General features: G+C 39.3%; 3 protein-coding genes across 3 annotated transcripts; all 3 read left to right on the top strand.

Moving 5' to 3' along the window:
• The first annotated feature begins 753 nt into the window (after positions 1-753).
• Positions 754-3,817, top strand: LOC131969884 (extracellular calcium-sensing receptor-like). The gene is made up of 6 exons (XM_059331109.1): positions 754-974; positions 1,059-1,347; positions 1,430-2,167; positions 2,248-2,475; positions 2,626-2,749; positions 2,904-3,817. Exons 1-6 carry the CDS (start codon positions 754-756, stop codon positions 3,815-3,817), a joined length of 2,514 nt encoding a protein of 837 aa, XP_059187092.1.
• Positions 3,818-8,727: 4,910 nt separating this feature from the next.
• Positions 8,728-11,731, top strand: LOC131969883 (extracellular calcium-sensing receptor-like). Its single transcript, XM_059331108.1, has 6 exons — positions 8,728-8,948; positions 9,033-9,321; positions 9,404-10,141; positions 10,222-10,449; positions 10,533-10,656; positions 10,818-11,731. The coding sequence occupies exons 1-6, from the start codon at positions 8,728-8,730 to the stop codon at positions 11,729-11,731; spliced, it is 2,514 nt and encodes an 837-aa protein (XP_059187091.1).
• A 4,790-nt stretch (positions 11,732-16,521) lies between these two features.
• On the top strand, positions 16,522-19,565 carry LOC131969882 (extracellular calcium-sensing receptor-like). Its single transcript, XM_059331107.1, has 6 exons — positions 16,522-16,742; positions 16,827-17,115; positions 17,198-17,935; positions 18,016-18,243; positions 18,374-18,497; positions 18,652-19,565. Exons 1-6 carry the CDS (start codon positions 16,522-16,524, stop codon positions 19,563-19,565), a joined length of 2,514 nt encoding a protein of 837 aa, XP_059187090.1.
• Positions 19,566-20,316: the final 751 nt, after the last annotated feature.

The following is a 20,316-nucleotide window of genomic DNA, read 5'->3' as shown; positions in this document are numbered from 1 at the left end:
TTATGTTGAGGCAGATATCACACTACCCTTAGAGTAAGTAGAGCCGTACTCTGCCGCATAAAATACGTAAAAGTAAAAGTATAGACAGCTCTTGATCAGTGGTCACCACCTCCCTTTTAATGTAATGGAGTTATTTTGTTTGTCTTCTGTACCTTTACTGTATGTGAAGTTACTTAATTCACTGTAAAAAAAAAAATGTCCCAGGAATGTTCAAGATGTAATGTCCATTCTGAATTGCAATAAAAAAGAATCACAAATAAAAAGAATAATGTGTTTGTGTATATAATTAACATGCTGTAGGAACTGAGGCCTACATCAGAATTGTCTTTATTGCAGGCACTTATTCCACAATTAAAAAAAAAAAAAAAAAAAAAAATAGTAATATGTGAGTTACCGAAGCAGACACTGAATAGGAAGTTTGAACTAAGTTCTTTAGCTACCAATGTTAAATTAATAGATAAGTGTAAAAACCACGTCTCGCGATGTATTTAACAGATAAAGATGGATACTTGTGAGGAGATAGAGGGTCAAGTCTACAAAGTAACTAATACACTTCCCATGGGACAATCGTTTCACACAATAATTTAATTGCAAGACCAAATCAAGCCTTTCCTCTCTCACTTATCTCTGATTGGTTAGTAAGAAGCCACTGAGTTCTGCCGTTTAACTAAGATTATAAAATGTCACATTTAAGTCTTCTGTGACCCCAAACCTGGCTGGGTAGCTCTGCCCCAACAGCGTATGGAGTGGAAAATGTTGCAAGTGATCACAGGGCTAGTTTTTGTGTGGTTCCTGTTGGCATTTGGAGCAGCAGAGGAGGAAGCTCCTTTGTGTCAGATCCTGGGGATTCCAGAGTTCCCTCTGCTGTCTCAGGAAGGAGATGTGACAATTGGTGGAGCCTTTTCCATCCACAGGAAAATCACACAACCTTCATTTTCCTCTACAGAGAAACCAACACGTCTCACATGTTCCAGGTAATTTTGAGTTTTGCATAAAAATGCCTCCTCTTGAGTTCTGTCAGTAAATACATGTTTGTATTTGTGCTCTTTTTGTCTCAGTGTCGATCTCAGGGTGTTTCGATTTGCCCAAATAATGATGTTTGCAATCAAAGAAATAAACAAAAGTGAATTTCTTCTTCCCAATGTTTCGATCGGATACCGTATTTATGACAACTGTGCCTCAACATTATCCTCAATGCGTACAGTTATGGCCTTAATGAATGGTGATGAGTGGACTCTGGGAAAGAGCTGCTCTGGTCAATCAGCTGTTCATGCTATCATCGGGGAGTCTGAATCCTCTTCAACCATTGTGCTGGCACGCACTGCTGGACCATTCAAAATACCAGTGGTAAGATTAATGTCTGTGTGTATCAGTATGTATATTACATGCAAACTCTCCTTTTTCTTTCTCTATCTTTGTGCATTCTCAGATAAGTCATTCAGCCACTTGTGAGTGTTTGAGCAACAGAAAAGAGTATCCCTCTTTCTTTCGAACTATAGCCAGTGATCTCTACCAAAGCCGAGCCCTCGCCCAGATGGTCAAGCACTTTGGCTGGACATGGGTCGGGGCAGTCAACAGCGACAGTGACTATGGCAACAATGGCATGGCCATCTTTCTTGCCGCGGCCCAAGAAGAAGGAGTGTGTGTTGAATATACAGAGAAATTTCACAGGGCAGAACCAGAAAAACTCATGAAAGTGGTAGAAGTGATCCGAAAGAGCACTGCCAGGGTCATTGTTGGTTTCATGGCCCACGTAGAGATGGATCACCTTCTGGAGCAGCTGAGTGAACACAACATTACAGGCCTGCAGTTTATTGGTGTGGAGGCCTGGATCACTGCTGACAGCCTTGTGACTCCCACCAGCTTCAGTGTGCTGGGAGGTTCACTGGGTTTTGCTGTGCAAAAGGCCAATATCAGTGGCTTGGACGATTTTCTAATCAAAGACTTCTGGGAGACAGAGTTTAAGTGTAACAATATAAACATGGATACGTGCAAGGAAAACCAGGATTTAATTGAGCTTAGAGATTATTATGATGATGTGGCAAAGCTGAGATACTCCAGTAACATTTACAAAGCCATCTACGCTGTGGCTCATTCTCTGCACAACATCCTCAAGTGCTCCGAAAGTCAGGGGTGTGACAAGACTGTAAATATTACTCCCTGGCAGGTGAAAAAACTCATTATTAAACAGTTTATTTCATAGTTCTGAAAATTAATATATTGACATATTGTCTTACTGCTTTGTAGGTAGTGGAGTCTTTGAAGCAGGTAAATTTTACCATTAAGAACGGGGACCAGGTGTGGTTTGACAGCACTGGAGCAGCTGTCGCTCAGTATGAGGTGGTGAACTGGCAGCTTGGATCTGATGGCAAAGTCCAGTTTAAACCGGTCGGCTATTATGATGCCTCTCTACCTCCTGGACATAAGTTTGTCCTTAAGACTGAAGCCATCATTTGGCATGGAGGAAAAACAGAGGCAAATATCCTAACAGCACAACCTTTCTATATATATATATATATATATATATATATATATAATGCAAGGGTTTAACATGCAGTTTGGTAATATTTCACTTTGATTGATTTTTTTGTTAAAAAGTAAAACACAATTTTCTTTGATTCAAAGTTGCCCGTGTCAGTGTGCAGTGAGAGATGTCAACCAGGAACCTATAAAGTCCTTCAGAAAGGAAAGCCGGTTTGCTGCTATGACTGTTTACCATGTGCAGAAGGAGAAATCAGCAACAGCACAGGTACACGTAAAGCCCTGAGATATGGCAATTTGCCTAAATTTTTTGCTTTCCAAACTATGTGCATCATGTTGAAGTTTGCTCTGTTACAGTCTCCTATTACTGTTTTTAGGATTTAACTGATTAAATTATAATAGAGACAATATTTCTATTACAGATTCTAATGACTGCAAAAAGTGTCCAGAAGAATATTGGTCCAATCAAAACAGAAATGCATGTATACTGAAAAATGTCGAGTTCCTCTACTTCACTGAAGTTATGGGTATAATACTTGTATTTTTTACTTTGTTTGGTGTGCTCCTTACTATAACTGTGGCCACTTTATTCTTGATCAATAAGGACTCTCCCTTAGTGAAGGCCAACAACTCTGAGCTGAGCTTCCTGCTGCTCTTCTCCTTGACTCTGTGTTTCCTGTGTTCTCTGACCTTCATCGGCCGGCCCTCTGAGTGGTCCTGCATGCTGCGACACACATCGTTCAGCATCACCTTTGTCCTCTGTATCTCTTGTGTTCTGGGGAAAACTTTAGTGGTGTTAATGGCCTTCAGGGCCACACTTCCTGGTAGTAATATGATGAAATGGTTTGGGCCTACACAGCAGAGGCTCAGTGTTCTGGGTTTCACTCTCATACAAGTTATCATTTGCATACTCTGGCTGACAATAAACCCTCCTTTTCCTTTTAAGAATTTGTTACTCTATAAAGACAGAATCATCTTAGAGTGTCATCTTGGCTCAGCTGTCGGGTTCTGGGCTGTGTTAGGATACATAGGACTTCTTGCACTACTATGTTTTGTACTTGCTTTTTTGGCCAGAAAGTTACCAGATAATTTCAATGAAGCTAAATTCATCACCTTTAGCATGCTGATATTCTGTGCAGTCTGGATCACATTTATACCAGCATATGTCAGCTCTCCTGGGAAGTTCACTGTAGCTGTGGAGATATTTGCTATTTTAGCCTCCAGTTATGGACTTCTTCTCTGTATATTTGCACCGAAATGCTTTATTATTGTACTTAAACCAGAACTGAACACAAAAAGACATCTGATGGGGAAAACGGAATCCAAATATAACTGAATTAATTGACAGATTTTTTTAATTTAATGACTTATAGTTTGGCTTTTATTTGGAGCATACTATACACTTGAACAATTTCTGCATACAGATATTTATAAAGCAACAATATTTTTTTTTATAAAGTATACAGTTTAACCGTTATGACGGGTAGCTATTTATTTCAATTTTGAGTTTTTTGAAAAGTGAATCCTGCCTATTTAATTCTACAATATTCAGTTAAAAGTAACAAATAGCATTCATCAATATCAATAAAATGTAAACTTTAAAAATTGTTAATGACTTCTCTTAATTTTAATTAGCACAATAAGGGCCTGTAGGGTAGAGATTCAGTGTCTTCTGTACAGGCCTTCACAATGTTCACTTTCTTCACACAAGCACAATATGCACAACTTAACCTTTATTTATTCTGTTGAATGAGGTTTTGTTCACACCAGTTACAAACATTCAAAATTCTTTGCAAACTGGCCCATCAGCTCAGACTGTCCTCTGCTTGTAATTGTCATTTCCGAAATTAAAACTCAATACGGCATCTATCTACGGACTATTGAGAAATAAATAGCACATTTAGAGACTATTTACATCATTGTATACCTCGGAACAAAACTGCACCCTCCTTGAGATGGAACAGTTCTTTACAGATATTACTCTTCTCAGATTGACCGAGCTATAATGCAGTCTCTAGACAGGCCGCTATCTCATGAGAAGGTTGCAAAGGCTATAGTAATTAACCATCAAATAATTATGTCTGTCCAGCTCAGGACTCAAAGTGACACTTTTTATTAGGTATTTTATATATTGTGTGCCCCGCTTAGCGCAACCCTGTTACCAATACTCAGGAACCTGTAAAAGTATTACATAATATGTTGTTGAATATGTCCTTAAGCAGTAAGTAAAAAATTTAATTTTCACACTGAATACACATTTTGTTTCAGATCAGACATTAATTTAAGCAACTTCAAAAATCAATCTCGCCCAAACATTGTGATCGTCATGCATGATTTTTAGAAATTTCAGTCTTTATCTATAAATATTTGCTAAAATTAATAATGAATATTATCATACACACTTCCAAAATGACAATAGGATAAACTCTCATGAGCTGATACAGTCATTTAGGATAATTTTAAGATAAATTACACAGTAACAGGGTTGAAATTAGAATAACAGGGTTGAATAGACAAATTACTTTTGATTGTAGATTATGACATAAATCACATTTTAGAAAATACAGTAGGCCTAGACTAATACTAATGATAATATTTAAAACTAGATTTTGTTAAATTATATGTACAAATTTGATTTTACGATTGATAACACTGATTGTCTCCTCTGAGTGAACTTAGAGAGATTCAACCCTGTTACTGTAGTTCAAGCCTGTTACTCTAATTACAGTAACAGGGTTGCGAGTAAAAGGGTTGCAAATTCGTACTAATGTTAGCTGTTTAGCAGAAAAAAGATGCTAGCTATGGAATGTACTGCTACTGTAAGGTTGAGAACAAACCTAGTTATTTAAAGGAACAAAGAAAACTTTGAAAATATTTTGCATTATTCTGGTAATATGAGTAACAGGGTTGCATTGCTTAGAGGGACACACTCGACCAAGGCCAATGAAATATAAAAAATATGAAAAATAGAAGAGAGGACTTACCTTTTGTCTACCCATGCTATTAGCTAATAGCTTGTTGATGCAATTTCTTTTGTGCCATGTGTCTCATACTTCTTCTTCTTCTTCCTCTCTGCTAAAAAGGTTTTGGTAACAGGGTTGCGTGGATGTTGTGGGACACAACTTTAATGCAAAATTGGTTTTATTTAAAATATGTTATGATTAAATAAAGTGTTTTTACAACATACATAAATCAACAAAATCATAAAAAAACATTTAACCTTATTTTAACCACTTTATTTGACATGCATGTTGGCCATCAAGAGGGTGGGACAAGAGAAAAAGGCAATTTTAGGGGGTGTTTAGAGTAATTTTATATTTTAAATAATATTTTGGAACCAGTTTTTGTATAACTCTATTCATATTTTGTCTCAAAGTAATTATAATTTTCACCACAAATGCACGTTTTGGAATTTTATGCATGATTTTTTTGAAAATTAGTGGGTGGGACATAAAATGTCCTCCAATTCTGGAATGACCCATCACTGTTATTAACCATCGTTATCAACACACCAGGTCCGGTTCCTTTTTGATTCAGTGCTTCACAATAAGTCACAGTACAGTTAAAATACAGATGTAGCTCATAGCACATGCTACATCAGTCTGTTCTATGCATCATTTACCATCTGGGCACCAGTGACATCTTATTTTACATGTTTTCTAGAGTGTAGCCTACAGATGAGGTGTTTGTGACGATAGTTACATCAGTGATAGAGATTTTGTGGATTGTGCTACAAAACTATCAACCCCTGTAGTACCAGTGCTATAAGCAAAACAAGTTAATGTACAGCCCTGTAATGTCAATGTTGAACATAACGTGATAGGTTCATAATGGCCTGTTGTGCCATTTTGAACCTATTTTATTTTAATCTTTGTAGCATTTTGTGAATGGGCAGCTTACCTTGCGGAGGTATTACTCCAAAAACACTCTCCAATGCGTCTTCGGTCCACTCCATGGCTGCTGAAGGTCCTGGAAACTTGTCGGGCATAGCAACAGTAACTAAGGGGGCAGAGCCGTTGCGAATGGTCAATTGAGCCTTAAGCGCTAGCTTTACAACAGACAGCACAACATTTTTAGAGAGGGTCCGAAACATAGCGTCTCCCTGTTTGCAGATGACCTCTTGATATAAACTGCAGGCCTGTAATGTTGTGCACACTCAGCTGCTCCAGAAGGTTATTCATCTCTACGTGGGCGATGAAACCAACGATGACCCTGGCAGTGCTCTTTCGGATCATTTCTACCACTTTCATGAGTTTTTCTGGTTCTGCCCTGTGAAATTTCTCTGTATATTCTACACACACTCCTTCTTCTTGGGCCGTGGCAAGGAAGATGGCCATGCCATTGTTGCCATAGTCACTTTCGCTGTTGACTGCCCCAACCCATGTCCAGCCAAAGTGCAGTCAGCCTTAACTATATTAGACCCATTTGGTAAGCTCTCCAGTTATATAATTAATTTGTCCAAGCTGCGCATTCATTATCATTCAGACCTTTCCTTTCAAAGTATCTTCTGAATTTACTTACCTTGGAATTAATGTGCCAGATGAATTTTCAAAACTATTTAAAGACAACTTTCGTCTTCTCATGACAAAAGTGGTACAACTTTTAAAACGTTGGACCCAACGTCTGTTGTCTGGTCAAGGAGCTGGTCAAGTCTCTGTGAGTCTCACTCTGGGCTCAAAGCGGGAGAGATTCTGCCGCGCCACAGCTCATACATTCAACGCAAGCAGCTCGTCGGGTGGCCGTGCACCGCATCCTGGAAACACTCCATGCATGAAACATCTCAGTTCCTTCTTGTCTCAACAATGAAGAGCTCTTTATCGACCTTGAGATGCAAGAAACAACCGCCAGTGCCCAAGAATTTAACGGGAGCCATTGTAAGATGAGCAACAGGTAAAGCAGCAGCAAAGAAGCTCACGCCGCTCCCAACCAGCGGTCAACGTCCCTCCAAAAAGAGTAAAGCGATCCGTGCCAAGTACTGCCGTAGCATCCATTCTGATCTCTTGATGAAATTAGGTCAGTATTTAATGTAATCAATGCAGAATCAATCCCTGGAAGAGAACACTGTTGCATATTCCCCTTGAAAGCTGCTGAGATCTTGGGGATTGGCCTCACAGCGGCTAATGCCAGGCCCACACATAGCAGCTGCACTAGGTAGCATATTCCCCTTGCAGCCACTAAGCTCTTGGTGAATGGCCTCACGGCAGTTGGTGCCAGGTCCACACGTAGCAGTTGCGCTAGATAGCATATTTCCCTTGCAGCCACTAAGATCTTGGTGAATGGCCTCATGGTGGCTTGTGCCAGGCCCACACATAGTGAATTATCAATGCTAGGCTCTGAAACCATTTGGTTTTGGGGGATTTTATTACATCACTCCTCAATACCTCATGTAACTGCCTGAGGTGTGATGAGGTTGGAGCCTAGACATCAAATCCAATATGTTCTGCTGTTGCCATAAACATACACTGCATAACGTGAAAAATTTGGGTACCTTTTCTGGATTATGTTGAGGCAGATATCACACTACCCTTAGAGTAAGTAGAGCCGTATTCTGCTGCATAAAATACGTAAAAGTAAAAGTATAGACAGCTCTTGATCAGTGGTCACCACCTCCCTTTTAATGTAATGGAGTTATTTTGTTTGTCTTCTATACCTTTACTGTATGTGAAGTTACTTAATTCACTGTAAAAAAAAAATGTCCCAGGAATGTTCAAGATGTAATGTCCATTCTGAACTGCAATAAAAAAGAATCACAAATAAAAAGAATAATGTGTTTGTGTATATAATTAACATGCTGTAGGAGCTGAGGCCTACATCAGAATTGTCTTTGTTGCAGGCACTTATTCCATAATTACAAAATAAATAAATAAAATAGTAATATGTGAGTTACCGAAGCAGACACTGAATAGGAAGTTTGAACTAAGTTCTTTAGCCACCAATGTTAAATTAATAGATAAGTGTAAAAACCATGTCTTGCGATGTATTTAACAGATAAAGATGGATACTTGTGAGGAGATAGAGGGTCAAGTCTACAAAGTAACTAATACACTTCCCATGGCACAATCGTTTCACACAATAATTTAATTGCAAGACCAAATCAAGCCTTTCCTCTCTCACTTATCTCTGATTGGTTAGTAAGAAGCCACTGAGTTCTGCCGTTGAACTAAGATTATAAAATGTCGCATTTAAGTCTTCTGTGACCCCAAACCTGGCTGGGTAGCTCTGCCCCAACAGCGTATGGATTGGAAAATGTTGCAAGTGATGACAGGGCTAGTTTTTGTGTGGTTCCTGTTGGCATTTGGAGCAGCAGAGGAGGAAGCTCCTTTGTGTCAGATCCTGGGGAGTCCAGAGTTCCCTCTGCTGTCTCAGGAAGGAGATGTGACAATTGGTGGAGCCTTTTCCATCCACAGGAAAATCACACAACCTTCATTTTCCTCTACAGAGAAACCAACACGCCTCACATGTTCCAGGTAATTTTGAGTTTTGCATAAAAATGCCTCCTCTTGAGTTCTGTCAGTAAATACATGTTTGTATTTGTGCTCTTTTTGTCTCAGTGTCAATCTCAGGGGGTTTCGATTTGCCCAAATAATGATGTTTGCAATCAAAGAAATAAACAAAAGTGAATTTCTTCTTCCCAATGTTTCGATCGGATACCGTATTTATGACAGCTGTGCCTCAACATTATCCTCAATGCGTGCAGTTATGGCCTTAATGAATGGTGATGAGTGGACTCTGGGAAAGAGCTGCTCTGGTCAATCAGCTGTTCATGCTATCATCGGGGAGTCTGAATCCTCTTCAACCATTGTGCTGGCACGCACTGCTGGACCATTCAAAATACCAGTGGTAAGATTAATGCCTGTGTGTATCAGTATGTATATTACATGCAAACTCTCCTTTTTCTTTCTCTATCTTTGTGCATTCTCAGATAAGTCATTCAGCCACTTGTGAGTGTTTGAGCAACAGAAAAGAGTATCCCTCTTTCTTTCGAACTATAGCCAGTGATCTCTACCAAAGCCGAGCCCTCGCCCAGATGGTCAAGCACTTTGGCTGGACATGGGTCGGGGCAGTCAACAGCGACAGTGACTATGGCAACAATGGCATGGCCATCTTTCTTGCCGCGGCCCAAGAAGAAGGAGTGTGTGTTGAATATACAGAGAAATTTCACAGGGCAGAACCAGAAAAACTCATGAAAGTGGTAGAAGTGATCCAAAAGAGCACTGCCAGGGTCATCGTTGGTTTCATGGCCAACGTAGAGATGGATCACCTTCTGGAGCAGCTGAGTGAACACAACATTACAGGCCTGCAGTTTATTGGTGTGGAGGCCTGGATCACTGCTGACAGCCTTGTGACTCCCACCAGCTACAGTGTGCTGGGAGGTTCACTGGGTTTTGCTGTGCAAAAGGCCAATTTCAGTGGCTTGGACGATTTTCTAATCAAAGACTTCTGGGAGACAGAGTTTAAGTGTAACAATATAAACATGGATACGTGCAAGGAAAACCAGGATTTAATTGAGCTTAGAGATTATTATGATGATGTGGCAAAGCTGAGATACTCCAGTAACATTTACAAAGCCATCTACGCTGTGGCTCATTCTCTACACAACATCCTCAAGTGCTCCGAAAGTCAGGGGTGTGACAAGACTGTAAATATTACTCCCTGGCAGGTGAAAAAACTCATTATGAAACAGTTTATGTCTAAGTTCTGTAAATTAATATATTGACATATTGTCTTACTGCTTTGTAGGTAGTGGAGTCTTTGAAGCAGGTGAATTTTACCATTAAGAACGGGGACCAGGTGTGGTTTGACAGCACTGGAGCAGCTGTCGCTCGGTATGAGGTGGTGAACTGGCAGCTTGGATCTGATGGCAAAGTCCAGTTTAAACCTGTCGGCTATTATGATGCCTCTCTACCTCCTGGACAGAAGTTTGTCCTTAAGACTGAAGCCATCATTTGGCCTGAAGGAAAAACAGAGGTAAATATCCTAACAGTACAACCTCTGTCTCTCTCTTTTATTTTGGTAAAAGAAAATAACACATTATTTTCTTTGATTCAAAGTTGCCCGTGTCAGTGTGCAGTGAGAGATGTCAACCAGGAACTTATAAAGTCCTTCAGAAAGGAAAGCCGGTGTGCTGCTATGACTGTTTACCATGTGCAGAAGGAGAAATCAGCAACAGCACAGGTACACGTAAAGACCTGAGATATGGCAATTTGCCAATATTGTTTGCTTTCCAGACTATGTGCATCATGTTGAAGTTTGCTATGGTGCAGTCTCTTATTTATGTCTTTAGGATGTAACTGAATAAATTATAATAGAGAATAATAACAATATTTCTATTACAGATTCTAATGACTGCAAAAAGTGTCCGGAAGAATATTGGTCCAATCAAAACAGAAATGCATGTATACTGAAAAATGTTGAGTTCCTCTACTTCACTGAAGTTATGGGTATAATACTCATATTTTTTACTTTGTTTGGTGTGCTCCTTACTATAACTGTGGCCACTTTATTCTTGATCAATAAGGACTCTCCCTTAGTGAAGGCCAACAACTCTGAGCTGAGCTTCCTGCTGCTCTTCTCCTTGACTCTGTGTTTCCTGTGTTCTCTGACCTTCATCGGCCGGCCCTCTGAGTGGTCCTGCATGCTGCGACACACAGCGTTCGGCATCACCTTTGTCCTCTGTATCTCTTGTGTTCTGGGGAAAACTTTAGTGGTGTTAATGGCCTTCAGGGCCACACTTCCTGGTAGTAATATGATGAAATGGTTTGGGCCTACACAGCAGAGGCTCAGTGTTCTGGGTTTCACTCTCATACAAGTTATCATTTGCATACTTTGGCTGACGATAAACCCTCCTTTTCCTTTTAAGAATGTGTTACTCTATAAAGACAGAATCATCTTAGAGTGTCATCTTGGCTCAGCTGTTGGGTTCTGGGCTGTGTTAGGATACATAGGACTCCTTGCACTACTATGTTTTGTACTTGCTTTTTTGGCCAGAAAGTTACCAGATAATTTCAATGAAGCTAAATTCATCACCTTTAGCATGCTGATATTCTCTGCAGTCTGGATCACATTTATACCAGCATATGTCAGCTCTCCTGGGAAGTTCACTGTAGCTGTGGAGATATTTGCTATTTTAGCCTCCAGTTATGGACTTCTTCTCTGTATATTTGCACCGAAATGCTTTATTATTGTACTTAAACCAGAACTGAACACAAAAAGACATCTGATGGGGAAAACGGAATCCAAATATAACTAAATTAATTGACAGATTTTTTTAATTTAATGACTTATAGTTTGGCTTCTATTTGGAGCATACTATACACTTGAACAATTTCTGCATACAGATATGTATAAAGCAACAATATTTTTTTTTTATAAAGTATACAGTTTAACTGTTATGACGGGTAGCTATTTATTTAAATTTTGAGTTTTTTGAAAAGTGAATCCTGCCTATTTAATTCTACAATATTCAGTTAAAAGTAACAAATAGCATTCATCAATATCAATAAAAAGTAAACTTTAAAAATTGTTAATGACTTCTCTTAATTTTAATTAGCACAATAAGGGCCTGTAGGGTAGAGATTCAGTGTCTTCTGTACAGGCCTTCACAATGTTCACTTTCTTCACACAAGCACAATATGCACATCTTAACCTTTATTTATTCTGTTGAATGAGGTTTTGTTCACACCAGTTACAAACATTCAAAATTCTTTGCAAACTGGCCCATCAGCTCAGACTGTCCTCTGCTTGTAATTGTCATTTCCAAAATTAAAACTCAATACGGCATCTATCTACGGACTATTGAGAAATAAATAGCACATTTAGAGACTATTTACATCATTGTATACCTCGGAACAAAACTGCACCCTCCTTGAGATGGAACAGTTCTTTACAGATATTACTCTTCTCAGATTGACCGAGCTATAATGCAGTCTCTAGACAGGCCGCTTTCTCATGAGAAGGTTGCAAAGGCTATAGTAATTAACCATCAAATAATTATGTCTGTCCAGCTCAGGACTCAAAGTGACACTTTTTATTAGGTATTTTATATATTGTGTGCCCCGCTTAGCGCAACCCTGTTACCAATACTCAGGAACCTGTAAAAGTATTACATAATATGCTGTTGAATATGTCCTTAAGCAGTAAGTAAAAAATTTAATTTTCACACTGAATACACATTTTGTTTCAGATCAGACATTAATTTAAGCAACTTCAAAAATCAATCTCGCCCAAACATTGTGATCGTCATGCATGATTTTTAGAAATTTCAGTCTTTATCTATAAATATTTGCTAAAATTAATAATGAATATTATCATACACACTTCCAAAATGACAATAGGATAAACTCTCATGAGCTGATACAGTCATTTAGGATAATTTTAAGATAAATTACACAGTAACAGGGTTGAAATTAGAATAACAGGGTTGAATAGACAAATTACTTTTGATTGTAGATTATGACATAAATCACATTTTAGAAAATACAGTAGGCCTAGACTAATACTAATGATAATATTTAAAACTAGATTTTGTTAAATTATATGTACAAATTTGATTTTACGATTGATAACACTGATTGTCTCCTCTGAGTGAACTTAGAGAGATTCAACCCTGTTACTGTAGTTCAAGCCTGTTACTCTAATTACAGTAACAGGGTTGCGAGTAAAAGGGTTGCAAATTCGTACTAATGTTAGCTGTTTAGCAGAAAAAAGATGCTAGCTATGGAATGTACTGCTACTGTAAGGTTGAGAACAAACCTAGTTATTTAAAGGAACAAAGAAAACTTTGAAAATATTTTGCATTATTCTGGTAATATGAGTAACAGGGTTGCATTGCTTAGAGGGACACACTCGACCAAGGCCAATGAAATATAAAAAATATGAAAAATAGAAGAGAGGACTTACCTTTTGTCTACCCATGCTATTAGCTAATAGCTTGTTGATGCAATTTCTTTTGTGCCATGTGTCTCATACTTCTTCTTCTTCTTCCTCTCTGCTAAAAAGGTTTTGGTAACAGGGTTGCGTGGATGTTGTGGGACACAACTTTAATGCAAAATTGGTTTTATTTAAAATATGTTATGATTAAATAAAGTGTTTTTACACTTACAAAATACATAAATCAACAAAATCATAAAAAAACATTTAACCTTATTTTAACCACTTTATTTGACATGCATGTTGGCCATCAAGAGGGTGGGACAAGAGAAAAAGGCAATTTTAGGGGGTGTTTAGAGTAATTTTATATTTTAAATAATATTTTGGAACCAGTTTTTGTATAACTCTATTCATATTTTGTCTCAGAGTAATTATAATTTTCACCACAAATGCACGTTTTGGAATTTTATGCATGATTTATTTGAAAATTAGTGGGTGGGACATAAAATGTCCTCCAATTCTGGAATGACCCATCACTGTTATTAACCATCGTTATCATCACACCAGGTCCGGTTCCTTTTTGATTCAGTGCTTCACAATAAGTCACAGTACAGTTAAAATACAGATGTAGCTCATAGCACATGCTACATCAGTCTGTTCTATGCATCATTTACCATCTGGGCACCAGTGACATCTTATTTTACATGTTTTCTAGAGTGTAGCCTACAGATGAGGTGTTTGTAACTATAGTTACATCAGTGATAGAGATTTTGTGGATTGTGCTACAAAACTATCAACCCCTGTAGTACCAGTGCTATAAGCAAAACAAGTTAATGTACAGCCCTGTAATGTCAATGTTGAACATAACGTGATAGGTTCATAATGGCCTGTTGTGCCATTTTGAACCTATTTTATTTTAATCTTTGTAGCATTTTGTGAATGGGCAGTCTACCTTGCGGAGGTATTACTCCAAAAACACTCTCCAATGCGTCTTCGGTCCACTCCATGGCTGCTGAAGGTCCTGGAAACTTGTCGGGCATAGCAACAGTAACTAAGGGGGCAGAGCTGTTGCGAATGGTCAATTGAGCCTTAAGCGCTAGCTTTACAACAGACAGCACAACATTTTTAGAGAGGGTCCGAAACATAGCGTCTCCCTGTTTGCAGACGACCTCTTGATATAAACTGCAGGCCTGTAATGTTGTGCACACTCAGCTGCTCCAGAAGGTTATTCATCTCTACGTGGGCGATGAAACCAACAATGACCCTGGCAGTGCTCTTTCGGATCATTTCTACCACTTTCATGAGTTTTTCTGGTTCTGCCCTGTGAAATTTCTCTGTATATTCAACACACACTCCTTCTTCTTGGGCCGCGGCAAGGAAGATGGCCATGCCATTGTTGCCATAGTCACTTTCGCTGTTGACTGCCCCAACCCATGTCCAGCCAAAGTGCAGTCAGCCTTAACTATATTAGACCCATTTGGTAAGCTCTCCAGTTATATAATTAATTTGTCCAAGCTGCGCATTCATTATCATTCAGACCTTTCCTTTCAAAGTATCTTCTGAATTTACTTACCTTGGAATTAATGTGCCAGATGAATTTTCAAAACTATTTAAAGACAACTTTCGTCTTCTCATGACAAAAGTGGTACAACTTTTAAAACGTTGGACCCAACGTCTGTTGTCTGGTCAAGGAGCTGGTCAAGTCTCTGTGAGTCTCACTCTGGGCTCAAAGCGGGAGAGATTCTGCCGCGCCACAGCTCATACATTCAACGCAAGCAGCTCGTCGGGTGGCCGTGCACCGCATCCTGGAAACACTCCATGCATGAAACATCTCAGTTCCTTCTTGTCTCAACAATGAAGACCTCTTCATCTACCTCGAGATGCAAGAAACAACTGCCAGTGCCCAAGAATTTAACGGGAGCCATTGTAAGATGAGCAACAGGTAAAGCAGCAGCAAAGAAGCTCACGCCACTCCCAACCAGCTGCTGTCAAACCTGCGGTCAACGTCCCTCCAAAAAGAGTAAAGCGATCCGTGCCCAGTACTGCCGTAGCATCCATTCTGATCTCTTGATGAAATTAGGTCAGTATTTAATGTAATCAATGCAGAATCAATCCCTGGAAGAGAACACAGTTGCATATTCCCCTTGAAAGCTGCTGAGATCTTGGGGATTGGCCTCACAGCGGCTAATGCCAGGCCCACACATAGCAGCTGCACTAGGTAGCATATTCCCCTTGCAGCCACTAAGCTCTTGGTGAATGGCCTCACGGCAGCTGGTGCCAGGTCCACACGTAGCAGTTGCGCTAGATAGCATATTTCCCTTGCAGCCACTAAGATCTTGGTGAATGGCCTCATGGTGGCTTGTGCCAGGCCCACACATAGTGAATTATCAATGCTAGGCTCTGAAAGCATTTGGTTTTGGGGGATTTTATTACATCACTCCTCAATACCTCATGTAACTGCCTGAGGTGTGATGAGGTTGGAGCCTAGACATCAAATCCAATATGTTCTGCTGTTGCCATAAACATACACTGCATAACGTGAAAAATTTGGGTACCTTTACTGGATTATGTTGAGGCAGATATCACACTACCCTTAGAGTAAGTAGAGCCGTACTCTGCTGCATAAAATACGTAAAAGTAAAAGTATAGACAGCTCTTGATCAGTGGTCACCACCTCCCTTTTAATGTAATTAAAATTGTTATTTTGTTTGTCTTCTGTACCTTTACTGTATGTGAAGTTACTTAATTCACTGTAAAAAAAAATGTCCCAGGAATGTTCAAGATGTAATGTCCATACTGAACTGCAATAAAAAAGAATCACAAATAAAAAGAATAATGTGTTTGTGTATATAATTAACATGCTGTAGGAACTGAGGCCTACATCAGAATTGTCTTTATTGCAGGCACTTATTCCATAATTAAAAAATAAATAAATAAAATAGTAATATGTGAGTTACCGAAGCAGACACTGAATAGGAAGCACAATCGTTTCACACAATAATTTAATTGCAAGACCAAATCAAGCCTTTCCTCTCTCACTTATCTCTGATTGGTTAGTAAGAAGCCACTGAGTTCTGCCGTTGAACTAAGATTATAAAATGTCGCATTTAAGTCTTCTGTGACCCCAAACCTGGCTGGGTAGCTCTGCCCCAACAGCGTATGGATTGGAAAATGTTGCAAGTGATGACAGGGCTAGTTTTTGTGTGGTTCCTGTTGGCATTTGGAGCAGCAGAGGAGGAAGCTCCTTTGTGTCAGATCCTGGGGAGTCCAGAGTTCCCTCTGCTGTCTCAGGAAGGAGATGTGACAATTGGTGGAGCTTTTTCCATCCACAGGAAAATCACACAACCTTCATTTTCCTCTACAGAGAAACCAACACGCCTCACATGTTCCAGGTAATTTTGAGTTTTGCATAAAAATGCCTCCTCTTGAGTTCTGTCAGTAAATACATGTTTGTATTTGTGCTCTTTTTGTCTCAGTGTCAATCTCAGGGAGTTTCGATTTGCCCAAATAATGATGTTTGCAATCAAAGAAATAAACAAAAGTGAATTTCTTCTTCCCAATGTTTCGATCGGATACCGTATTTATGACAACTGTGCCTCAACATTATCCTCAATGCGTGCAGTTATGGCCTTAATGAATGGTGATGAGTGGACTCTGGGAAAGAGCTGCTCTGGTCAATCAGCTGTTCATGCTATCATCGGGGAGTCTGAATCCTCTTCAACCATTGTGCTGGCACGCACTGCTGGACCATTCAAAATACCAGTGGTAAGATTAATGCCTGTGTGTATCAGTATGTATATTACATGCAAACTCTCCTTTTTCTTTCTCTATCTTTGTGCATTCTCAGATAAGTCATTCAGCCACTTGTGAGTGTTTGAGCAACAGAAAAGAGTATCCCTCTTTCTTTCGAACTATAGCCAGTGATCTCTATCAAAGCCGAATCCTTGCCCAGATGGTCAAGCACTTTGGCTGGACATGGGTTGGGGCAGTCAACAGCGACAGTGACTATGGCAACAATGGCATGGCCATCTTCCTTGCCGCGGCCCAAGAAGAAGGAGTGTGTGTTGAATATACAGAGAAATTTCACAGGGCAGAACCAGAAAAACTCATGAAAGTGGTAGAAGTGATCCGAAAGAGCACTGCCAGGGTCATCGTTGGTTTCATGGCCCACGTAGAGATGGATCACCTTCTGGAGCAGCTGAGTGAACACAACATTACAGGCCTGCAGTTTATTGGTGTGGAGGCCTGGATCGCCGCTGACAGCCTAGTGACTCCCACCAGCTTCAGTGTGCTGGGAGGTTCACTGGGTTTTGCTGTGCAAAAGGCCAATATCAGTGGCTTGGACGATTTTCTAATCAAAGACTTCTGGGAGACAGAGTTTAAGTGTAACAATATAAACATGGATACGTGCAAGGAAAACCAGGATTTAATTGAGCTTAGAGATTATTATGATGATGTGGCAAAGCTGAGGTACACCAGTAACATTTACAAAGCCATCTACGCTGTGGCTCATTCTCTGCACGACATCCTCAAGTGCTCCGAAAGTCAGGGGTGTGACAAGACTGTAAATATTACTCCCTGGCAGGTGAAAAAACTCATTATTAAACAGTTTATTTCATAGTGCTGAAAATTAATATATTGACATATTGTCTTACTGCTTTGTAGGTAGTGGAGTCTTTGAAGCAGGTAAATTTTACCATTAAGAACGGGGACCAGGTGTGGTTTGACAGCACTGGAGCAGCTGTCGCTCAGTATGAGGTGGTGAACTGGCAGCTTGGATCTGATGGCAAAGTCCAGTTTAAACCGGTCGGCTATTATGATGCCTCTCTACCTCCTGGACAGAAGTTTGTCCTTAAGACTGAAGCCATCATTTGGCATGGAGGAAAAACAGAGGCAAATATCCTAACAGTACAACCTTTCTATATATATATGTAATGCAAAGGTTTAATATGCAGTTTGGTAAAATTTCACTTTGATTGATTTTTTTGTTAAAAAGTAAAACATAATTTTCTTTGATTCAAAGTTGCCCGTGTCAGTGTGCAGTGAGAGATGTCAACCAGGAACTTATAAAGTCCTTCAGAAAGGAAAGCCGGTGTGCTGCTATGACTGTTTACCATGTGCAGAAGGAGAAATCAGCAACAGCACAGGTACACGTAAAGACCTGAGATATGGCAATTTGCCTAAATTGTTTGCTTTCCAGACTATGTGCATCATGTTGAAGTTTGCTCTGTTACAGTCTCCTATTACTGTTTTTAGGATTTAACTGATTAATTTATAATAGAGACAATATTTCTATTACAGATTCTAATGACTGCAAAAAGTGTCCGGAAGAATATTGGTCCAATCAAAACAGAAATGCATGTATACTGAAAAATGTTGAGTTCCTCTACTTCACTGAAGTTATGGGTATAATACTTGTATTTTTCACTTTGTTTGGTGTGCTCCTTACTATAACTGTGGCCACTTTATTCTTGATCAATAAGGACACTCCCTTAGTGAAGGCCAACAACTCTGAGCTGAGCTTCCTGCTGCTCTTCTCCTTGACTCTGTGTTTCCTGTGTTCTCTGACCTTCATCGGCCGGCCCTCTGAGTGGTCCTGCATGCTGCGACACACAGCGTTCGGCATCACCTTTGTCCTCTGTATCTCTTGTGTTCTGGGGAAAACTTTAGTGGTGTTAATGGCCTTCAGGGCCACACTTCCTGGTAGTAATATGATGAAATGGTTTGGGCCTACACAGCAGAGGCTCAGTGTTCTGGGTTTCACTCTCATACAAGTTATCATTTGCATACTTTGGCTGACAATAAACCCTCCTTTTCCTTTTAAGAATTTGTTACTCTATAAAGACAGAATCATCTTAGAGTGTCATCTTGGCTCAGCTGTCGGGTTCTGGGCTGTGTTAGGATACATAGGACTCCTTGCACTACTATGTTTTGTACTTGCTTTTTTGGCCAGAAAGTTACCAGATAATTTCAATGAAGCTAAATTCATCACCTTTAGCATGCTGATATTCTGTGCAGTCTGGATCACATTTATACCAGCATATGTCAGCTCTCCTGGGAAGTTCACTGTAGCTGTGGAGATATTTGCTATTTTAGCCTCCAGTTATGGACTTCTTCTCTGTATATTTGCACCGAAATGCTTTATTATTGTACTTAAACCAGAACTGAACACAAAAAGACATCTGATGGGGAAAACGGAATCCAAATATAACTGAATTAATTGACAGATTTTTTTAATTTAATGACTTATAGTTTGGCTTTTATTTGGAGCATACTATACACTTGAACAATTTCTGCATACAGATATTTATAAAGCAACAATATTTTTTTTTATAAAGTATACAGTTTAACCGTTATGACGGGTAGCTATTTATTTCAATTTTGAGTTTTTTGAAAAGTGAATCCTGCCTATTTAATTCTACAATATTCAGTTAAAAGTAACAAATAGCATTCATCAATATCAATAAAATGTAAACTTTAAAAATTGTTAATGACTTCTCTTAATTTTAATTAGCACAATAAGGGCCTGTAGGGTAGAGATTCAGTGTCTTCTGTACAGGCCTTCACAATGTTCACTTTCTTCACACAAGCACAATATGCACAACTTAACCTTTATTTATTCTGTTGAATGAGGTTTTGTTCACACCAGTTACAAACATTCAAAATTCTTTGCAAACTGGCCCATCAGCTCAGACTGTCCTCTGCTTGTAATTGTCATTTCCGAAATTAAAACTCAATACGGCATCTATCTACGGACTATTGAGAAATAAATAGCACATTTAGAGACTATTTACATCATTGTATACCTCGGAACAAAACTGCACCCTCCTTGAGATGGAACAGTTCTTTACAGATATTACTCTTCTCAGATTGACCGAGCTATAATGCAGTCTCTAGACAGGCCGCTATCTCATGAGAAGGTTGCAAAGGCTATAGTAATTAACCATCAAATAATTATGTCTGTCC

Source organism: Centropristis striata, chromosome 4 (assembly GCF_030273125.1).
Source record: "Centropristis striata isolate RG_2023a ecotype Rhode Island chromosome 4, C.striata_1.0, whole genome shotgun sequence".
Lineage (NCBI taxonomy): Eukaryota > Metazoa > Chordata > Actinopteri > Perciformes > Serranidae > Centropristis > Centropristis striata.
This window is presented reverse-complemented; position numbering and strand designations above follow the sequence as displayed.